Raw genomic sequence first — 17,666 nt, 5'->3', positions numbered from 1 at the left:
GAAGTTAGAGGGTTGATATGTTGTGGAGTTATTAACCAATGTTATAAAACAACATGTGTACTTCTGTTTCATGAGAAATTATTTGTTCTGTAAGCCTCCACCTGAAATACAGTAAAAAATAAAAAATAAATTATAAAAAAAAAAGAAAAGAAATGAGAAACTAAGCCCAAAGCAATATAAATAAACCCTTATATTTATGGTCAATTCATTTTTGACAAATAATTAAAATAATTCGATGAGGAAAGTATGATAGTCTTTTCAACAAATTATGCTGGGACATTCAGATATCCATACCCCCCCCAAAAAAAAAAAAACTTAGACCCTTAATTCACACCATACCCAAAAATTAACTCAAAATGGAGCAGAGACCTAAATGTAAAAGCTAAAACTAAAATTTCCTAGAGGAAAACATAGGGGAAAAACTTTGTGATCTTGCTTAATCAAAGAGTTCTTAGATCCATGAAGAGCACAAGCTATAAAAGAAAAAGTTGATAAACTGGATTTCATTAAAATTAAAAACTTTTGTGCTTCAAAAGGCATCATTGAGAAAATGAAAAGACACAGACCAGGAGAAAATATTTGTGAATCATACATCTGATAAAAAAAATACTTGTATCAAGAATAAATTTCACCCTTCAGGAGCAAGGAAGAATGAAGAAAACTTACGATACAAGGGAAAGATTAGTCCAAAGGACTAATGGACCACAACTACCATGGCCTTCACCAGACTGAGTCCAGTACAACTAGATGGTGCCCGGCTACCACCACTGACTGCTCTGACAGGGATCACAATAGAGGGTCCCAGACAGAGCTGGAGAAAAATGGAGAACAAAATTCTAACCCACAAAAAAAGACCAGACTTAACTGGCCTGACAGAGACTGGAGAAACCCTGAGAGTATGGCCCCTGGACACCCTTTTAACTCAGTAATGAAGTCACTCCTGAGTTTCACCCTCCGTCCAAAATTAGGCCCATAAAACAAAAACGAGACTAAAGGGGCATACCAGGCCAGGGGAGGGACTAGAAGGCAGGAGAGGACAGGAAAGCTGTTAATAGGGAACCCTAAGGTTGAGAAGGGAGAGTGTTGACATGTCATAGGGTTGTTAATCAGTGTCATAAAACAGTATGTATACTAACTGTTTAATGAGAAGCTAGTTTGTTATGTTAACTGTCATCTAACGTGCAATAAAAAATTTTAAAATAATATTAAAGAATAAATTTCAGTAATAAGACAAAAAAATCCAATTAAAAAATGGGCTAAAGACTTGGATAGACATTCTGTTAAGGAAGACATATGAATGGTTAATAAGTACATGAAAATGTGTTCAAGGTTATTAGTCATCAGGGAATTGCAAAATAAAACCATAATGTGATTCTACTCTGTACCCACTAAAATGGCTCTAATAAAAAAGAGCAATACCAAGTTTTGCAAGGATGTGGAGAAACTAGAACTTTCATGTATTGCTGCTGGGAATGTAAAATGATACATTTTGGCAGTTTCTTAAAAAGTTAAACCTACTATGTTGTTGTTAGCTACCATTGTGTCAACTCTAACTAATGGCAACCTTGTGTACAACAGAACAAACATTGCCCAGTCCTTCATTGTCTTCTCAGTCACCAGAAGGTTCGAGTTCATTGTTGCAGCTACTATGCCAGTCCATCTCACCAAGGGTCTTTCACGCCCACATTGGCCCTCTACTTCACCAAAAATGATGTCCTCTAGCAGTTGATCCCTCGTAATGATCAAAGTTAAGAGCTTGGCTGCTAACCAAAAGGTCAGCAGTTTGAATCCACCAGCCGCTCCTTGGAAATCCTACGGGGCAGTTCTACTCTGTCGTATAGGGGCACTGTGAGTTGGAATCGATTAGATGGCAACGGGTTTGGTTTTGGTTTGGTTAGTGATCCAAACAAGTGAGTTGAACAATGTTCTGTTGTGAGCCATAAGGTTTTCATAGGCTAATTTTCAAAAATAGATTACCAGCCTTTCTTTGTAGTCTGTCTTAGTCTGGAAGGTCTGCTGAAACCTGTCTGCCGTGGGTGACCCTGCTGGTATTTGAAATACCTGTGGCATAGTTTCCAGCATCATAGCAACACACAAGCCACCACAGTATGACAGACTGACAGACAAGTGATGGATGAACTTACTACTAAAAAAAAAAAAAATACCAAACCCATTGCTGTCAAGTTGATGCCGACTCATAGTGACACTGTAGGAGAGTAGAACTGCCAGATAGGTTTCCAAGGCTGTAAATCTTTAGGAAAGGAGATTGCCACATCTTTCTCTTGCAGAGCGGCTGGTGGGCTCAAACCGCTGATCTTTTGGTTAGCAGCTGAGTGCTTAACCACTGCGCCACCAGGGCTCCAGACTTAGTATATACTAAGCCCTAGCAATTCCATTCCTAGAAATCTACACAAAAGAAATGGAAACATGTCCACACAGAGACTTAAGAGATCTATCAGCCAAACATAATGTACAGATCTTGTTTGGATCCTAGTTTAAACAAATGATTTGGTCAAAGGCATTCATTCATGAGATAATAGGGGAAAATTCAACACGGACTGAGTATCAGATGATATTAAAGAATTATTAGTTTTGTTGGGTGTGATAATGGTATGGTTGTGTTTTCTTAAACGTCCCTATCAGAAATGTGTACTGAAATATTTACAGGTGAAATAGTATGTCTGGGGTTTGCTTTAAAATATTGGAGCATAAACAGGAATGGATGAAACAAAAATAGCAGAATATTAAATACCAAAGCTTAATGATAATACATGTGGGTTCTCTATACCATTTACCCTTCTTTTGTGTATATTTAAAATTTTTCTTAGTACTAAATTTAAAAAACTGAGAATTTGACCGCTGTGGAAAAAGAGTCTTTAAGAAATTCATAAGGAAAGTGGGTGACAATATTTCATAACTTAGCTTGTTTAAGCCCAGTACCAGTCCATCTTTTGTATACCTTGTAAAAATCCAGTTCTTTCATTACTGCCATGCAAAAGGTTATCTTGGACAGAGATTTAAGTGAAAGAGCAGAGACAAAACTTTTGAGTCTTCATGTTTGACCACATGATGGCAGGTACTAGCTAGCTTTCTGGTGTTTCTAGATTTGCAAAATGCATGTAGATCTCTTAGAGCACACATGTGTAATGTACTGTTAATAGCTGTTAACATTTCCAAATGTGAATCAAGCACCACCTTTCCCTCATGCAAATTCTCACATACAGCACAGCCTTTCTTCTATGTCAGTGGTTATCTGCCCCTTCCTGAATGTGAAAGGTTCCAGGATTTACAACTGCTTTTATTCGGGGCATGGAAATTTTACAGTTCTTACATATGCAAACATGTTTAGTCAGAATGGTGTATAGTATACTAAGGATGTGTTCTGATTTTGTTCATTCTTTATTTTCTCCTTTTTCCATTTTTCAGTACGTGTACTAGCCTTAGCAAGTTCTGTTCCAAACTCAGACACCTTGACTTGGCTTCCTGTACGTCAATAACAAACATGTCTCTAAAAGCTCTGAGGTAACTTTCTTTTAATAAGCATGTTCAATAATTAGAAAAAATACATTTTTTAAAATAACTGAAATGAAGTTGGAATTAAAGGCATCTGTGTTTTATGAATATGCACTGTAGTTCAGAAGAGATCTTTTGTCTTACTGCTTGCCTGAATTATAGGACACATCTAGATGAAATGACTAGGATGTATGAAAAAAGGTAGTGTAGAGTAGTACAGTTATACATGAATGACTAGATTTCTCTGATAGCTTGTTTTCCAAAAAAATAAAAGGCACATATCATCATAGCATAGTGATTAAAACAGAGTTCAGGAGTCAGATTATTAACCAGATACCTCGAGCACATATAACCCTTCTGAGCTTTTCCTCATCATCTCATAAGGCTATTTTGGGGATTAAACGAGATAATACTAGACTGAACCATATAAAGTTGCCAACATTTGACAGTTTTTGTCATATAAAAGTTCAACATAATGTATATAAAGTATTTAACATGGTATCTGGCATATAGTAACTGTTGCCATCAAGTTGATTCTGACTTGTAGCGACCCTATAGCACAAAGTAGAACTGCCCCGTAAGATTTCTAAGGAGCAACTGGTGGATTTGAACTGCCGACCTTTTGGTTAGCAGCTGAGCTCTTAACCACTGTGCCACCAGGGCTCCCAGTAAATGTTAATTATTTTAATGTTAATGTATTTTTTTAAGTATATTATAGAAGATTTATCTTAAAAGGAGGCTGAAATGTTCATTCTCTTATCTTTTAATCAACCTTTTATAAAGGATTATGGTCTCATGTATTGGTCCATTTATGCATAGTAAGAGTTAAGCTATTTTAAGAATAAATATTGATTTAGTTAAGTAGAGTGTAAGTTATCTAAAAATACTACTTGTAGATCTTTGTGAATATTGAGCACATATGTAGAACAACTTTATATAGTTTATAAGATACTTTTACATGTGGTCTCATTTATGTAAAACCTTATGAAGTAGATAAGACAGACATTTTACAGATTAAAAAAATCAAGATTATGCTTTCAGGTGCCAGGTACTGAGATGCAACCATGGTATTTAACTGAATAAGGTATTATTGCTGCCCTTAAGTTGCTCAGAGTCTAGTGGGAGAAAAAAACCAATACTAAACATGTCATCATATTAATAGAAGTGAGTACATCGATTTGGGAGAATATGGAAAGACTACCTTGGCTAGTCTTGAATTAAGGGAGATCTAGACAGGTTTCCTAAAGTGACTTGCCTAAAGTCACATCATTAATGTTGAAGAACAAAAGAGCCTAGATCTCCTGGCTTTTATATTCTGGGTCTTTTCCAGAGGCGGGAATATTTAAAACAATTTAAGCGGTGTTTTCCAAAGAATGTCATAGAAAGCTTGGAATTCTTTTATATTCCAGGTATGAAACTAAACTAGTAAGAGCAGAAGAGGTCAAAGGTGAATCTAGTATATGATAAAAGGCAGAGATTGAATACAAGATAGCCTAAATTCAGCCTACAGAAATAATATTCTAGAAACTTCTCAGATAAGAAAATATATAGATCCTTTGTAATTTTTTTAAATAAAAATTTAAAAGTCCTCATTATTACTTTGATAAGTAATAGAATTAATTGATAGGGAATCTGGATTTGAATCTGAACTCTTTATTAATTACTCTGTGAGCTTGAACAAGTCATTTAATTTTATTTCCTATCTAGAGACCATTGACATATATGATAAGTGCAAAAAGAATATAAAAATATTTTGGAAAGTATAAAGCTCCATAAAAATCTAATATATCTGAAAAACAATATTACACCTTTTGCTTGTTGGTTAAGTTGGATTTGAGATGGCCTCACTAGTGATATAGCACCACATGAACACCACAAACATTGGTGAATTAACTTTTCTTTTGCTGTGGGATTGCCTATATTCTAAATCTACATAAAGTAAATATGTATGTTCTTGTGGGAGGGAATAGACCTGTATCCATTCCTTTCTAAATAGCCAATAAAATGAAACTTTGATGCCTTTGGAACTGGATTTAGTCATATGTTTGTCTCATTTTGTTTTATCCTAAGTGAGGGATGTCCACTGTTGGAGCAACTGAACATTTCCTGGTGTGACCAAGTAACCAAGGATGGCATCCAAGCACTAGTGAGAGGCTGTGGGGGTCTCAAGGCCTTATTCTTGAAAGGCTGCACACAGGTAATACTCCATATAGTGCTTATGAAAGTCAGAGAAGCCATGAGTTCAAGGTAAGCAGCCTCAAGGTGTTAGCTTGAGAGAAATGTTAGTTGTTGTATATTATTGACCAAAGACACATGATTACTGAAAATTAAAGTGTTGTCCTTGGAATAAAAGAATATAAGAAGGATTAACATCTGACCCTAGATAAACATCTCCTTGCAGGATTGATTTTTGGGGAGAGGCAAGGTGAGGAGATAAAGATCACACTGAGCATACACCATAGGCAAGAAAGGTTTCCTGCAATTTAATCTGTACTGAAAAGAAAACTTCCTATGTTGTTACTACCTGAGACTTTCAACGATAGGCAAGGGAAAGCAGTCTTGGCAATTTCCATTAGTTGTTTAACCACGGGAAATTTTTCTTTAATGTGCCAAGTACACAGCTGCCTACATTTTACAATGTTGATGATTATTCCCTGCCAGTTGCATTACAAATCCAACATGCTTTGTCATTAAAAATGTTACTTTCTCAGTATTTTACAGTGAAAAAGAGGAATTGACTAGGTAGCATCTGAAAGGAAATGATCAAGAATGGATCTGGAAGTGATTGACAATATAAGGCTAGATTTTTATTATTTTATCAATGGTTACTAAAATCATGCTTTAGTTTCCATTAAAAATGCCATGATTCTTTTACCATGGTAGGAGGGGGACCACTGTTTAAAGTAGAGCTTTGGAAGTCTGACTGCCTTACAACAACAGCTTGAGCTTCTGGTTATTTATGGAATCCTGGAAAATACTGATTGGAATGAATCATTATAATCAATTACTTGCCATCTGTTCTCAGCACTGTAAGCATGGCACTGATCTTCCAGCAGCAGATAAACACTGTGGATTCCTTTCTCAGCTCCTGCTCCCTAAAATTTGTTTTAAAAAACTTCATAGGAGGTGTGAAAATATGAAAATTGTCATACCCTTCATTATTCCTCAGCAAAATGCTGTGAGGCATATTTATCAGAAGCAAAATCCATAAACACTAGGAAATGTTGATTTCATATTTTCCTTGATTTGGTGGTGGTAATATGATTTTGATATGGTCAGAACTAATAAAAAATACTGATAAACATGTTAATGTTTCTGGTTCATTGTTCCCTTTGAAATTTGGTTGGGTATATTTAGACTGTATTGATGAATGTATTAATTCGGAAATCTTTCTCCTTTGAAACCATGTCAATAATTATTTTTTCTCTCTTTTTTATCTTTCTAGCTAGAAGATGAAGCGCTGAAGTACATAGGTACACACTGTCCTGACCTGGTGACTTTGAACTTGCAGACTTGCTTAGTAAGCAGTCCTTCCCATGACTATTCTGTATTAGTAATTCATTTCAGTAGTATTATTGTAAGAGTTTCAGTCATTAAGACCAGTGGTTTTTCCACCTAAATCCTGGGGACACAGTAGACACACAGATGACTCTTTACATGCTTGACAGCAGTCATGCCTAGAGTCTTTGATATAGATAAGATAAACAGTATGGTAGGTAGATAACTTAGAGATAACTATAACTTCACCCCTTTCTTTTCTACTTAAGACAACTATCTACTTTTTAAAAATAAATCATTCAAAAACTTCAGTATTTAAAATATTTTGGTAACAAATTATTTGCAGTCACACTTTATAATCGATTAAGATGTGTCAGTGTGTCACAACCCTACTATTGAGAACTACTGATCTAAACAGATGGTGGGCAAACTAAAACCAAAAAACCAAACCCATTACTCTTGAGTTGAATTCCAACTCCTAGCGACCTTATAGGCCAGAGTAGAACTGCCGCATAAGCTTTTCAAGGCTGTAAATCTTTACAGAAGCAGGCTGCCACATCTGTCTCCTGCAGAGCAGCTAGTGGATGTGAACTGCTGACCTTTCAGTTAGCAGCCTGGTGCTTAACCACTTCGCCACCAGGGCTTCTTGGCAAGCAAAGTGTACTGTTTAAATTATTGTCAGGTAGTGTTACTAGTTAGCATTTGGCTTTGTTCAGACCATACAGTTTTTTGTCTTCCCCCAAGCCCCTGCATTTTACTCAGAGAACTTGCTGAAACTACTCAAGGGGCCCAGAACCTTGACAGTAAACGTTTAGCATTTCTTTGTTGCCTTGAACACTTCCTATGAGTGAGAGCTCCTCATAGCAATAAAAAATAGTTGATAAGGGTTTTCCTTGTTTGTGCTAAACCTTCTCCTTATACCTTCTGCTTTTTATTTGATCACTTGGAACCTGAGAGCAAAGTGGTTATTTAGTTTAAGGGTTAGATATAATACCAGTACCAGTTACTTTCAAATCAACTCCAACTCATGGCGACCCCATGTGTGTCAGAGTAGAACTGTATTCCATAGAGTTTTCAATGGCTGGTTTTTCAGAAGTAGAACACTGGGCCTTTCTTCCAAGGTGCCTCTGGGTAAACTCAAACCTTCAACATTTTGGTTAGCAGCCAAGCGTGTTAACTATTTGCACCACACAAAGAGGAAAAAAACCCCATTGCCATTGAGTTGATTCTGATTTTTGATGACCCCATGTGTCACAGAGTAGAACTGCTCCATAGGATTTTCTTGGCTGTAATCTTTATGGAAGCAGATCACCAGGCCTTTCTCCCGTGGAGCCATTGGGTGGGTTCGAACTGCCAAACTTTAGGTTAGTAATGGAGTGCAAGCCATTTGTGCCATCCAGGGACCTTTGCAGCAACCAAGGACTGTGATATATAAAGGTCCACATTTTATGCAATTTTTTTTTTCAAAATATTAAATCATTTATTGATTACACATGATAATGGATAATACATAAGTTTCAGTCCCATCTGTAGTTTTATCTGGTACCAGTAGTCAATTTAGATATTGCATAGGATGTGCCAACAATCATTTTTATAACCAAATAAATTCTGTAATTTTGCTTGGGTGACCATTTTAATGGTGAACTCCAGGTCACACCACAGTAACTATCAGTTCAACTACACCAACGTTTCTGAAGACAATGGCTTCTCTCTGCCCCGAACAGTCTTCTAAGGTTGTAAATAAACTCTGAATGGAACCGGGCATCACCCTGAAGGAATTCTAAACTTCACACTGTGGGGGCAGTTTATATCAAGATGGCTTCAGAGTAGACTAACTTTACACAGCACATTTAAAAAAAGACACATTTATTCAGCATCATGATCAGACTATTACGTTTAGCAATTAGCAGCATAGGTGCAAAAAAAAAAAAAAACCATTAAAAAGCCTTTGTTGGAATGCTTTACACTTTTCACAGAACAGAAACTAAAATAACCTGTTATACTATTAGTCACAAATACAGTCCTCAAGTTTTTTGCCCATACACATGAGTATTGTCTAAAACATGTCTTCTTTGTAGCAGCTAGGCCCTGCCACCACTGTGCTTGGCTGAGTTCACAAATCTGTTGTAACCTGTAGCTTCCCTGTCACTTCTCTGGCTCTCCTCTCCTGCTAAGCTTTGTTTCCTGGAAGTCATTAAAACCTTCTGCCACTGCCATAGCTGCTGCTGCTGCTTGAACCGCCATAGCCACCTTGGTTTCGTGGTTTGGCAAAGTATTGACCTCCACCACCATAAGGGCCAGAGCTTCTGCCTCCAAAGTTTCCTCCCTTCATGGGTCCAGAATTTGAAGATTGATTGTTGTAACTGCCAAAATCATTGTAGCTTCCGCCACCTCCAAAATTGCTTCCATCATTACCAAATCCATTATAACCATCCCCACTGCCTCCATATCCACCACCACCACAGCTGCCACCAAAGCCACCTCGACCACTGAAGTTTCCTCCACCACCAAAGTTGTCATTCCCACCAAAACCACCTCCACGGCCACCACCAAAGTTTCCAGAACCGCTTTGATCTCTTTGGCTGGATGAGGCACTGGCCATCTCTTGCTTTGACAGCGCTTTCCTTACTTCACAGTTGTGCCCATTCACAGTATGGTATTTCTGAATGACAGTCTTATCTACAGAGTCATGGTCATCAAAAGTAACAAAAGCAAAGCCCCTCTTCTTGCCACTGCCTCGGTCAGTCATGATTTCAGTCACTTCAGTTTTTTCATACTGCTCAAAATAGTCTCTTAGATGATGTTCTTTAGTGTCTTCTTTAATGCCAGCAACAAAGATCTTTTTCACAGTTAAGTGGGCACCTGGTCTTTAACAGTCTTCTCGTGAGATAACCCTCTTTGTTCCACAACTCTTCCATCCACCTTGTGTGGCCTTGCATTCATGGCTGCATCCACCTCCTCCACAGTAGAATAAGTGACAAACCCAAAGCCTCTGGAGCGCTTGGTGTTTGGATCTCTCATTACCACGCAGTCCGTGAGCATCCCCCATTGCTCGGAATGGCTCCTTAGACTCTCATGTGTTGCTTCAAAGCTCAAACCTCTGATGAAGAGTTTCTGTAGCTGTTCGGGCTCTTTAGGAGACTCTGACTTAGACATGATGGCAGTGGGAAGAAACACTATAATGATGTTTCCTCGGCGGCGTCCACAAGCAGAAAGCCCACATTTTATACAATTTAAGTGACCTGTCCTTTTGTCCTTTGAGAGATAGTGCTGTGATGATCTGCTTAGGAGGCACCTGGAGATTGAGTTAAAGGAATGACATTCCTTATTAATTCTCATCACCGTAAATACTACTACCAAATACTAGTACCAAGATTTCCCTAATCTCATTTATGGGACTGAAATACATGCCTCTAATAGCAGGTTGTCCCTGGGTGGTGCCAATTGTTAAGTTCTTGACTACTAGCCAAAAGGTTGTTGGTTCAGATCCTCCCAGAGGTGCCTCAGGAGATAGGCCTGGTGATCTGCTTCCAAAAGGTCACGCCCTTGAAAACACTATGGAGCAGTTCTATTCTGGACACATGGGGTTGCCATGAGTCAGAATCAACTTGACAGTAACAATAATAACAGATAACAAGCACAACTATTGTAAACATGAAACCATTGTCTTATGTGCTAGAAAAAAACTATTCTTTGGCATCTTCAGATGATATGACTGACTTTCATTTTATATACATGTATATATATAAATTTATATAAATTATACACTACATAAGGCGCTCTGGTGGCACAGTGGTTAAGAGCTCGGCTGCTAACAAAAAAGTCAGCATTTGGAATCCACTGGCTGTTCCTTGGAAATCCTGTTGGGGCAGTTCTGTTCTGTCCTATAGGGTCGCTATGAGTCAGAATCGACTCACTAATATACACTATGCACACACATATTGCATATTTGCACACACACACATAAATACATACATACCATTTTCAGGTTTAGCTTGGTTTCTTTCTCAGCAGGCAGGAATCACAGTTGGTAAGCATAAAGAACTAGTTCTGTCATATGTATTTTATTGTTTTCCTTCACCCAAATCTTAGTACACAAGTCGTTCCTTCCCTACAGTGTGATAAATGATTCTCAACATTCACGAGACTTCATATTGCTACCCAAAATTATTGAAGTGACTTAAGCACATTCTTGATTTAGTCTCTTATTCTCAAAAGTAAAATTTTAGTAAATTTTACTGTTTTTAATATTTAGGTTAAAGTATTGGCAGTGTAACTTTCCTCATTGTTCTTGCTCAGTAAATCTTTTATAGACTTTAGAACATAAGAAGGAAAAGGCAGCACAGCCCTATAATGCTTTTCTCCTACTGTGTGGCACAAGTTCCACTGGCCTGCATGCTTATTGATTACTGCTTCTCCCTTTAGCTGTCAGTTATCCTTGTCTAGTCACATTTGTTTGGGGCTTTTTCTGGTACTTCAACGTGTGTATATGCTTCATTATTTTAACCTCATGACAAACCTGGTATCTGCTTTAGCATCTATTTTGTATTTATATTTTGTTTTGGTTGCATGATATTGAGAACATGCTGATTTAAGCCGTGAATGTTAAAAGTTTGAAGTTTTTTCAGTTATCCTTGCAACCTAAGGATACTGTTTGATTAAATAGAAATGGCAGGAGAGCTTTATTCTGAGGCCTATACAAAATTAGTGACTCTGACAAGACAAATGAAAGTGTTCATAGTATCCAAAATATCAAGATGTTTATATGTAATATCTTTGAATGTATGTTCTGTTTTCCTTTTAAAATAATTTAAAACATATACAAAATTATATTTTGTTTGGATATAAGTGTTCATCCCCATAAAATAGGATGTTCTTTACATTGTAAAACTAAAATACAGAAATAAAATAGATGCAGTTGTCATCCATAGCTTGTTTCATGTTTTTTTACTAACTTATCAGTATCAATTTAAACTTGTAAATATATTTTTTTACTAAAATGCTGCTTTTGTAACTTGTATTCTAGATAAGGGTTCTACTTTTAAAACACACAAAAGTTTTTAAATCGTATAGCTGAGCCTATACCGTGACGCACCCCGTGCTATTTCCAGTCTCATTAAGTTAAATGAATCCCATTACAGCTTCTTGCCTCTACACCAAAAACAGATTCTCTTGCAAACTAAATCAGAAGAAACTGAAAGGAGAAAACAAAATGCGTTCATCTTCTTTTAGGTCTGCTACATGACTAATGTTAAACCTGCCCTGATTTCTTTTTGGTGCTTGTTTTTACAGATGTAATATTTTTCCTTCTTTTATTTCTGCTGAGTTCCTAAAATCTGTGGTATTTTTGCTCTTGTTTTTTTAGCAAATCACAGATGAAGGTCTCATTACTATATGCAGAGGGTGCCATAAATTACAGTCTCTCTGTGCCTCCGGCTGCTCCAACATCACAGATGCCATCCTGAATGCTCTAGGTCAGAACTGCCCACGGCTTAGGTAAACATTTTTTGTTTAGCTCAAAAAATAACGAAAAGGAACCGAAGCCTCTTTCATCCATATTTATTCCTTGGGACCTTGAAATTTTAAGGTAGACACTATCAGGCCACTGTTCTTTCAGCTGCATACCTACATGCATTGTACTTTATTTGATTACATGTAATTGGTATGAACCAGGGGGTAGCAATCCCCATATTCTACTTCTTGCTGTTCATACTAGAGAAAAACAGCATTTTATTTCATTACTTGAGAAAGAAATAAAGGCATTTTATCTTACTAATGCTTTCATATATTTCCTTTCTGAAGGAAGTTTTAAAAGGCCCACCCTGTGGTCATTTTTATTGTAGTAATGATGCCAGGTACATGTTGTTTTATTTTTGTATGTGCCATCGAGTCAATTCCAACTCAGAACAACCCTGTAGGACAGCGTAGAACTGCCCCATAGAGTTTCCTAGGCTGTAATCTTTACAGGAGCAGATTGCCAGATTTCTTCTTCCACAGAGCAGCTGGTGGATTTGAACCACCGACTTTTTGGTTAGCAGCTGAGCATTTAACCATTGTGCCACCAGGGCTCCTTGCCAGGACATAGGAGTGGGGTGTTTAAAAAACAAACCCGCAGAAGAACCTTTTTGTGTCTCCTTGCCAGGTATATAGCAGGAGATTATTTAAACAGAAAAAAACACTCTACAGGAGGACCTTTTTGTGTTGGTGATCTTTTAGAACTAAGCCTTGTTTCTCTGTGACTCTTGCTCTCTACTTCAGTATGGTATTAGCTGAACATTTAAGAATGCTGTGTAGCATGCCCATGATTTCAATCCCATATTGATTCTCTAGGAACACAACATACTATTTTGTAATGAGTAGGGATGATCCCCATATACCTTTTTCGTTTTTAAAAGCAAATGTATGTAGTATTTATTATAATAGAAGCTTCGAACGCTGGAACCTGTGTAAGGTGGGAACCTGTCAGAGAAGGAAAACTCAAATATTTTCCACTGAAATGAGTGATAGAAAAGTGATAAGGCGGAAAACTTGCAAAACCTGGAAAAACAAGGCAGTCCTATCAAGTTCCAGCTCTCAGAGGTTTCACTGTATATATCAGGCATTGTTTTAAGTGCTTTACAAACATTAATTCATTTAATCCTTGTAACATGATATAACCATTATTTTCATCTCCATATTATAGTAAGGAAACCAAAGCACTAAGAGGTCAGGTAACTTGCTCAAGGTCTTATAGCTAGCTAGTAAGTGGAGGAGCAAGGATTTGGACTCCAGAGACCATGAAACCATTTGTCTTACATATAATAAGCGTTGTAAACCAATAAAAGTTTCTAAAACTTTTTTTCATAATCACGTTGTCAGGGGTCCTAAACATAATTGTCAAAAGAAGCTTTGCGTACAGTGTCAAAATCCCTTAATAGAACATAGACTTGTTGGTCAAAATTAGTAATAACAAAGCCTGGAGTAGAGTACTTCTCTGGAGCTAAGGAGGTAACCACACTCCACTATAAAAATATTAAAAACCAGTTGCTGTTGAGTCATTCCTGACTCATGATGACCCCATATGTGTCAGAGTAGAACTGTACTCCCTAGCGTTTTCAATGACTGATTTTTTTGGCAGTAGATCACCAGGCCTTTCTTCCGAGGCACCTCTGAGTAGACTCAAACTTCCAATCTTTCCGTTAGCCAAACTCATTAACTGTTTGCACTACTCGGGGACTTCCTAAAAATATTACACATTACCTTTTTCTGTTTTAAGAGAGGGATCTTCAGCTCCATCCTCCTTTATAGTTCATTTTATTGTTAGAATGGAAAGGTTCTTAAATATGATACTAAAAATTTGTATCATTCAGATCATGCTTTCCCATTAGATACAGCATTCATTTCTGATTGATTTTTAGTTGATAAATGATTTCTTATACTTTAGCTTTAATCTTTTTCAACTTCTATAATAAGTAATTTGTAAGCAAACATGTAAATAAATATTCTTTGGTACCATTGTGCAGAGGTCGCCAGACTTTTCATGGAAGAGAGCTACTTTTGATTGCCTGGTCCAGTGGTTGGTATTTAGGTGGTGTTTAGCAGTTATTGAACAAGCAGGTGGCTACCTGCTTAGTTTCCCTCTCCTTTGGGCCTCCCTGAGAATCTGGAGGAGGCAGGAAGCTTAAGGGTATTTTTTATATATAAGTATGGAATTTCATATTTGGAACAGACCTGTAGTTGAACAGTCCCTTTATAGTATTTTTAAGAAGCTGTTTAAATCTGAATGAACCTACATATAAAATAGGGAAAAAGAATAATTTACTTTGGCAACAGATTAACTGAAACAGGGTATTTATCTCCATTTCCTTTGTTTTCTAGGAGCAGGCTGCCCTCTGGGGGTGAGCAGTATGCCATCAAGAAGGCTTTTAAATGCATTTCTCATGCATTTTGGCATTAACTACAAGCTTCCTTTATGTTCTTCTGTGTTCTTTGATTGCATCACCCTGAAATGTGGTGGTATTTACAGGACCATTTTTTGATGACCCCATGAAAATGAATGAAGAGAGCTGTATATAGACTTGCTTAGCTGTTAATATCACTATGTAGTATGTATGTAGTCCTTAGGGAACAGGAGGTTGTTTTCTTAAATTCTTGCTGTTTAAATAAACCCAGTTTTCGGTGACCAAGGACTTGACTTGCGCTTTTTTTTTTTAACAGAATATTAGAAGTGGCAAGGTGTTCTCAATTAACAGATGTGGGCTTTACCACTCTGGCCAGGGTAAGTATTTTCTCCAGATTCCATAGGTTTATTTTGGATTTTTATTTCAGAAGAATGAGCAGCAAGGGAGATGAGGAATGGCAGGGCAGCATGAGACGTGGGTGAACTCCTCTACAGCTAATGTTCCTAAGCATTCTCATGTTACGTCTCTGAAAATGCACACGTGCTTTGAGAACATGCTGCTCCTTCATGAGACTTGATTCTCCACAGTTTCATAAGACAATAAATTAAACTAAGAAGGGACTTTCTGGTGCTTTGTGAAAGAAATAGCCAAACAGTTGACTTGGTTATTTGGTATGTGTGTGGTGGATGAGACTGATGTTGAAAGAAACATAAAATCTTGGCTTTAAGTGGAGAGGTTATAAGGAAGTTTCTGTATTCGCCAGGATATTTTAGTACTTAGAGTAGTTTATAAATTACTGTATAATAATAGTATTTAAAATTATACTGTGTTTGACCAATGTAATGAAACATGGGGAAGAACATTTGCTTTCAGGCAGAGTGATGGAACACCAGTTTAGTGGGGCCTGCACATGGCATAACTAAATGAGTACATAAAGCTTGCCTTGCTCTCTCCCAAAGAAATAATTTTAATTAAATTAGTTAGAGTTGAAAGGATTCTCTATTAGCCCAGTATTAACACTCAGCAAATTTATTCTCTTGGACTTGTAAGATATTAGATACTTTAAATATGGAGTAATTGAGAAATCCCACTGTCATCAAGGTCTTTTAAGGTGTTATTATTAATAGAATAAGACAGACGTGACATTAGAATGGCAACAACTCTGAAATTCATCAGTGTATTTAATACTACCTCTTAGTTTTCTAGCCTTGAATTTTCCCCATGTTTTAAATGTTTGCACTTTAGTGTTTCATTTTATACTTTGTAGAATTGCCATGAACTTGAAAAGATGGACCTGGAAGAGTGTGTTCAGGTAGGATTGTGGATTTTTACTCAGAAATATACTGTGATAGAAATGTGCGTAATACATACACATCAGAATGTTCAAGTTCCTACTCTAGTGTAGGGCACTTGTATAGTTCTTGTAGCACTGCTGAACCTCCACCCACTGAAGTGCCCTCCAGACATACCAGGCAAGGGTGAGATGCTCATGATATATGTTAAAGAGGTGTAAAACCCAGACACCCTTTTAGCTCAGTAATGAAATCATTCCTGAGGTTCACCCTTCAGCCAAAGATTAGCCAGGCCCATAAAATAAAATGAGACTAAAGGGGCACACCAGCCCAGGGGCAAGGACTAGAAGGCAGAAGGGGACAGGAAAGCTGGTAATAGGAAACCGAAGTTCAAGAAGGGGAGAGTGTTGACATGTCGTGAGTTTGGTAATCAATGTCACAAAACAATATGTGTACTCATTGTTTAATGAGAAGCTAGTTTGTTCTGTAAACCTTCATCTAAAGTACAATAATAATTTAAAAAAAAAAAAAGAGGTGTAAGAATGTTAGTTGCCTGTCAACTCATAGTGACTCTATGTACAACAGAACAAAACACTGCCCAGTCCTACTCCATCCTCACAATTGTTGCTGTGTTTGAAGCCCATTTTTGCAGCCACTGTGTCAGTCCATCTCGTTGAGGGCCTTCCTCTTTTTCGCTGACTCTCTTCTTTACCAAGCATGATGTCCTTCTCCAGGGACTGCTCCCTTCTGATAACATGTCCAAAATACATGAGACACAGTCTCACCATCCTCACTTCTAAGGAGAATTCTGGCTGTACTTTGAAGACAGAATTGTTCATTCTTCTGACAGTCCATGGTATATTCGATATTCTTTGCCAACACCATAATTCAGAGACATTGATTCTTCTTTGGTCTTCCTTATTCATTGTCCAGCTTTGGCATGCCTATGAGGCAATTGAAAATACCATGGCTTGGGTAAGGCACATCTTAGTCCTCAAAGTGACATCTTGGCTTTTTTACACTTTAAAGAGGTCTTTTGCATCAGACAGTGTTCCGCTGCTATTTGTATAGTTTTCACTGGCCAATTTTTTTTAGAAGTAGATCACTAGGTCCTTCTTCCTAGTCTGTCTGAGTCTGGAAGCTCTGCTGAAACCTCTCTACCACAGGTGACCCTGCTGGTATTTAAAATACCTGTGGCATAGCTTCAAGCCTCCACAGTACAACAAACTGACAGACGAGTGGTAGAAATGAAAATATGTGCCTTCAATAAGATTGCCATTACAGAGAAAGAGGCCCAGATGTTCAGGCCATGAAGAAGATGTTTAAATGTTTCCCTAGACCTGGAGAGTTATGATACTAGTAAGTAAAGAAAGCTCACCTAACTTGTTTTGTTTCCCTCTTTTTTAATCATAGCCATTTTAGTGGGCATGAAGTATTTTATTATTTTGATTTGGCATTTCTTTAATGACTGATGATGTTGAGC

The 17,666-nt window shown here is 37.4% G+C and overlaps 2 protein-coding genes across 5 annotated transcripts in view; one reads left to right on the top strand and one right to left on the bottom strand.

Moving 5' to 3' along the window:
- Positions 1–17,666, top strand: part of FBXL20 (F-box and leucine rich repeat protein 20) — a 103,712-nt gene that overhangs the window by 72,820 nt on the left and 13,226 nt on the right. For all 4 annotated transcript variants that reach the window (XR_002824367.1, XM_023732811.1, XM_004378023.2 and 1 more), the window contains exons 7-12: positions 3,427–3,522; positions 5,584–5,710; positions 6,959–7,033; positions 12,377–12,507; positions 15,208–15,268; positions 16,159–16,203. Coding sequence is in view for 3 of the 4 variants with exons in the window: in XM_023732811.1 (XP_023588579.1) it covers positions 3,427–3,522; positions 5,584–5,710; positions 6,959–7,033; positions 12,377–12,507; positions 15,208–15,268; positions 16,159–16,203 (535 nt within the window). In the remaining variant the exon portion in view is untranslated. The remainder of the gene's footprint in view (positions 1–3,426; positions 3,523–5,583; positions 5,711–6,958; positions 7,034–12,376; positions 12,508–15,207; positions 15,269–16,158; positions 16,204–17,666) is intronic.
- On the bottom strand, positions 9,109–10,537 carry LOC101352714 (heterogeneous nuclear ribonucleoprotein A1-like). The gene is given in 2 exon segments (XM_023732812.1): positions 9,109–9,912; positions 9,915–10,537. Coding segments are annotated over 2 exon segments (1,143 nt in total). The 5' UTR covers positions 10,351–10,537; the 3' UTR covers positions 9,109–9,205.

The sequence above is a fragment of the Trichechus manatus genome, unplaced genomic scaffold (genome assembly GCF_000243295.1).
Source record: "Trichechus manatus latirostris isolate Lorelei unplaced genomic scaffold, TriManLat1.0 scaffold00054, whole genome shotgun sequence".
NCBI classification, from domain to species: Eukaryota; Metazoa; Chordata; class Mammalia; order Sirenia; family Trichechidae; genus Trichechus; species Trichechus manatus.
Note: the sequence above shows the minus strand (reverse complement) of the source record. Positions and strands in the feature narration are given on the sequence as shown.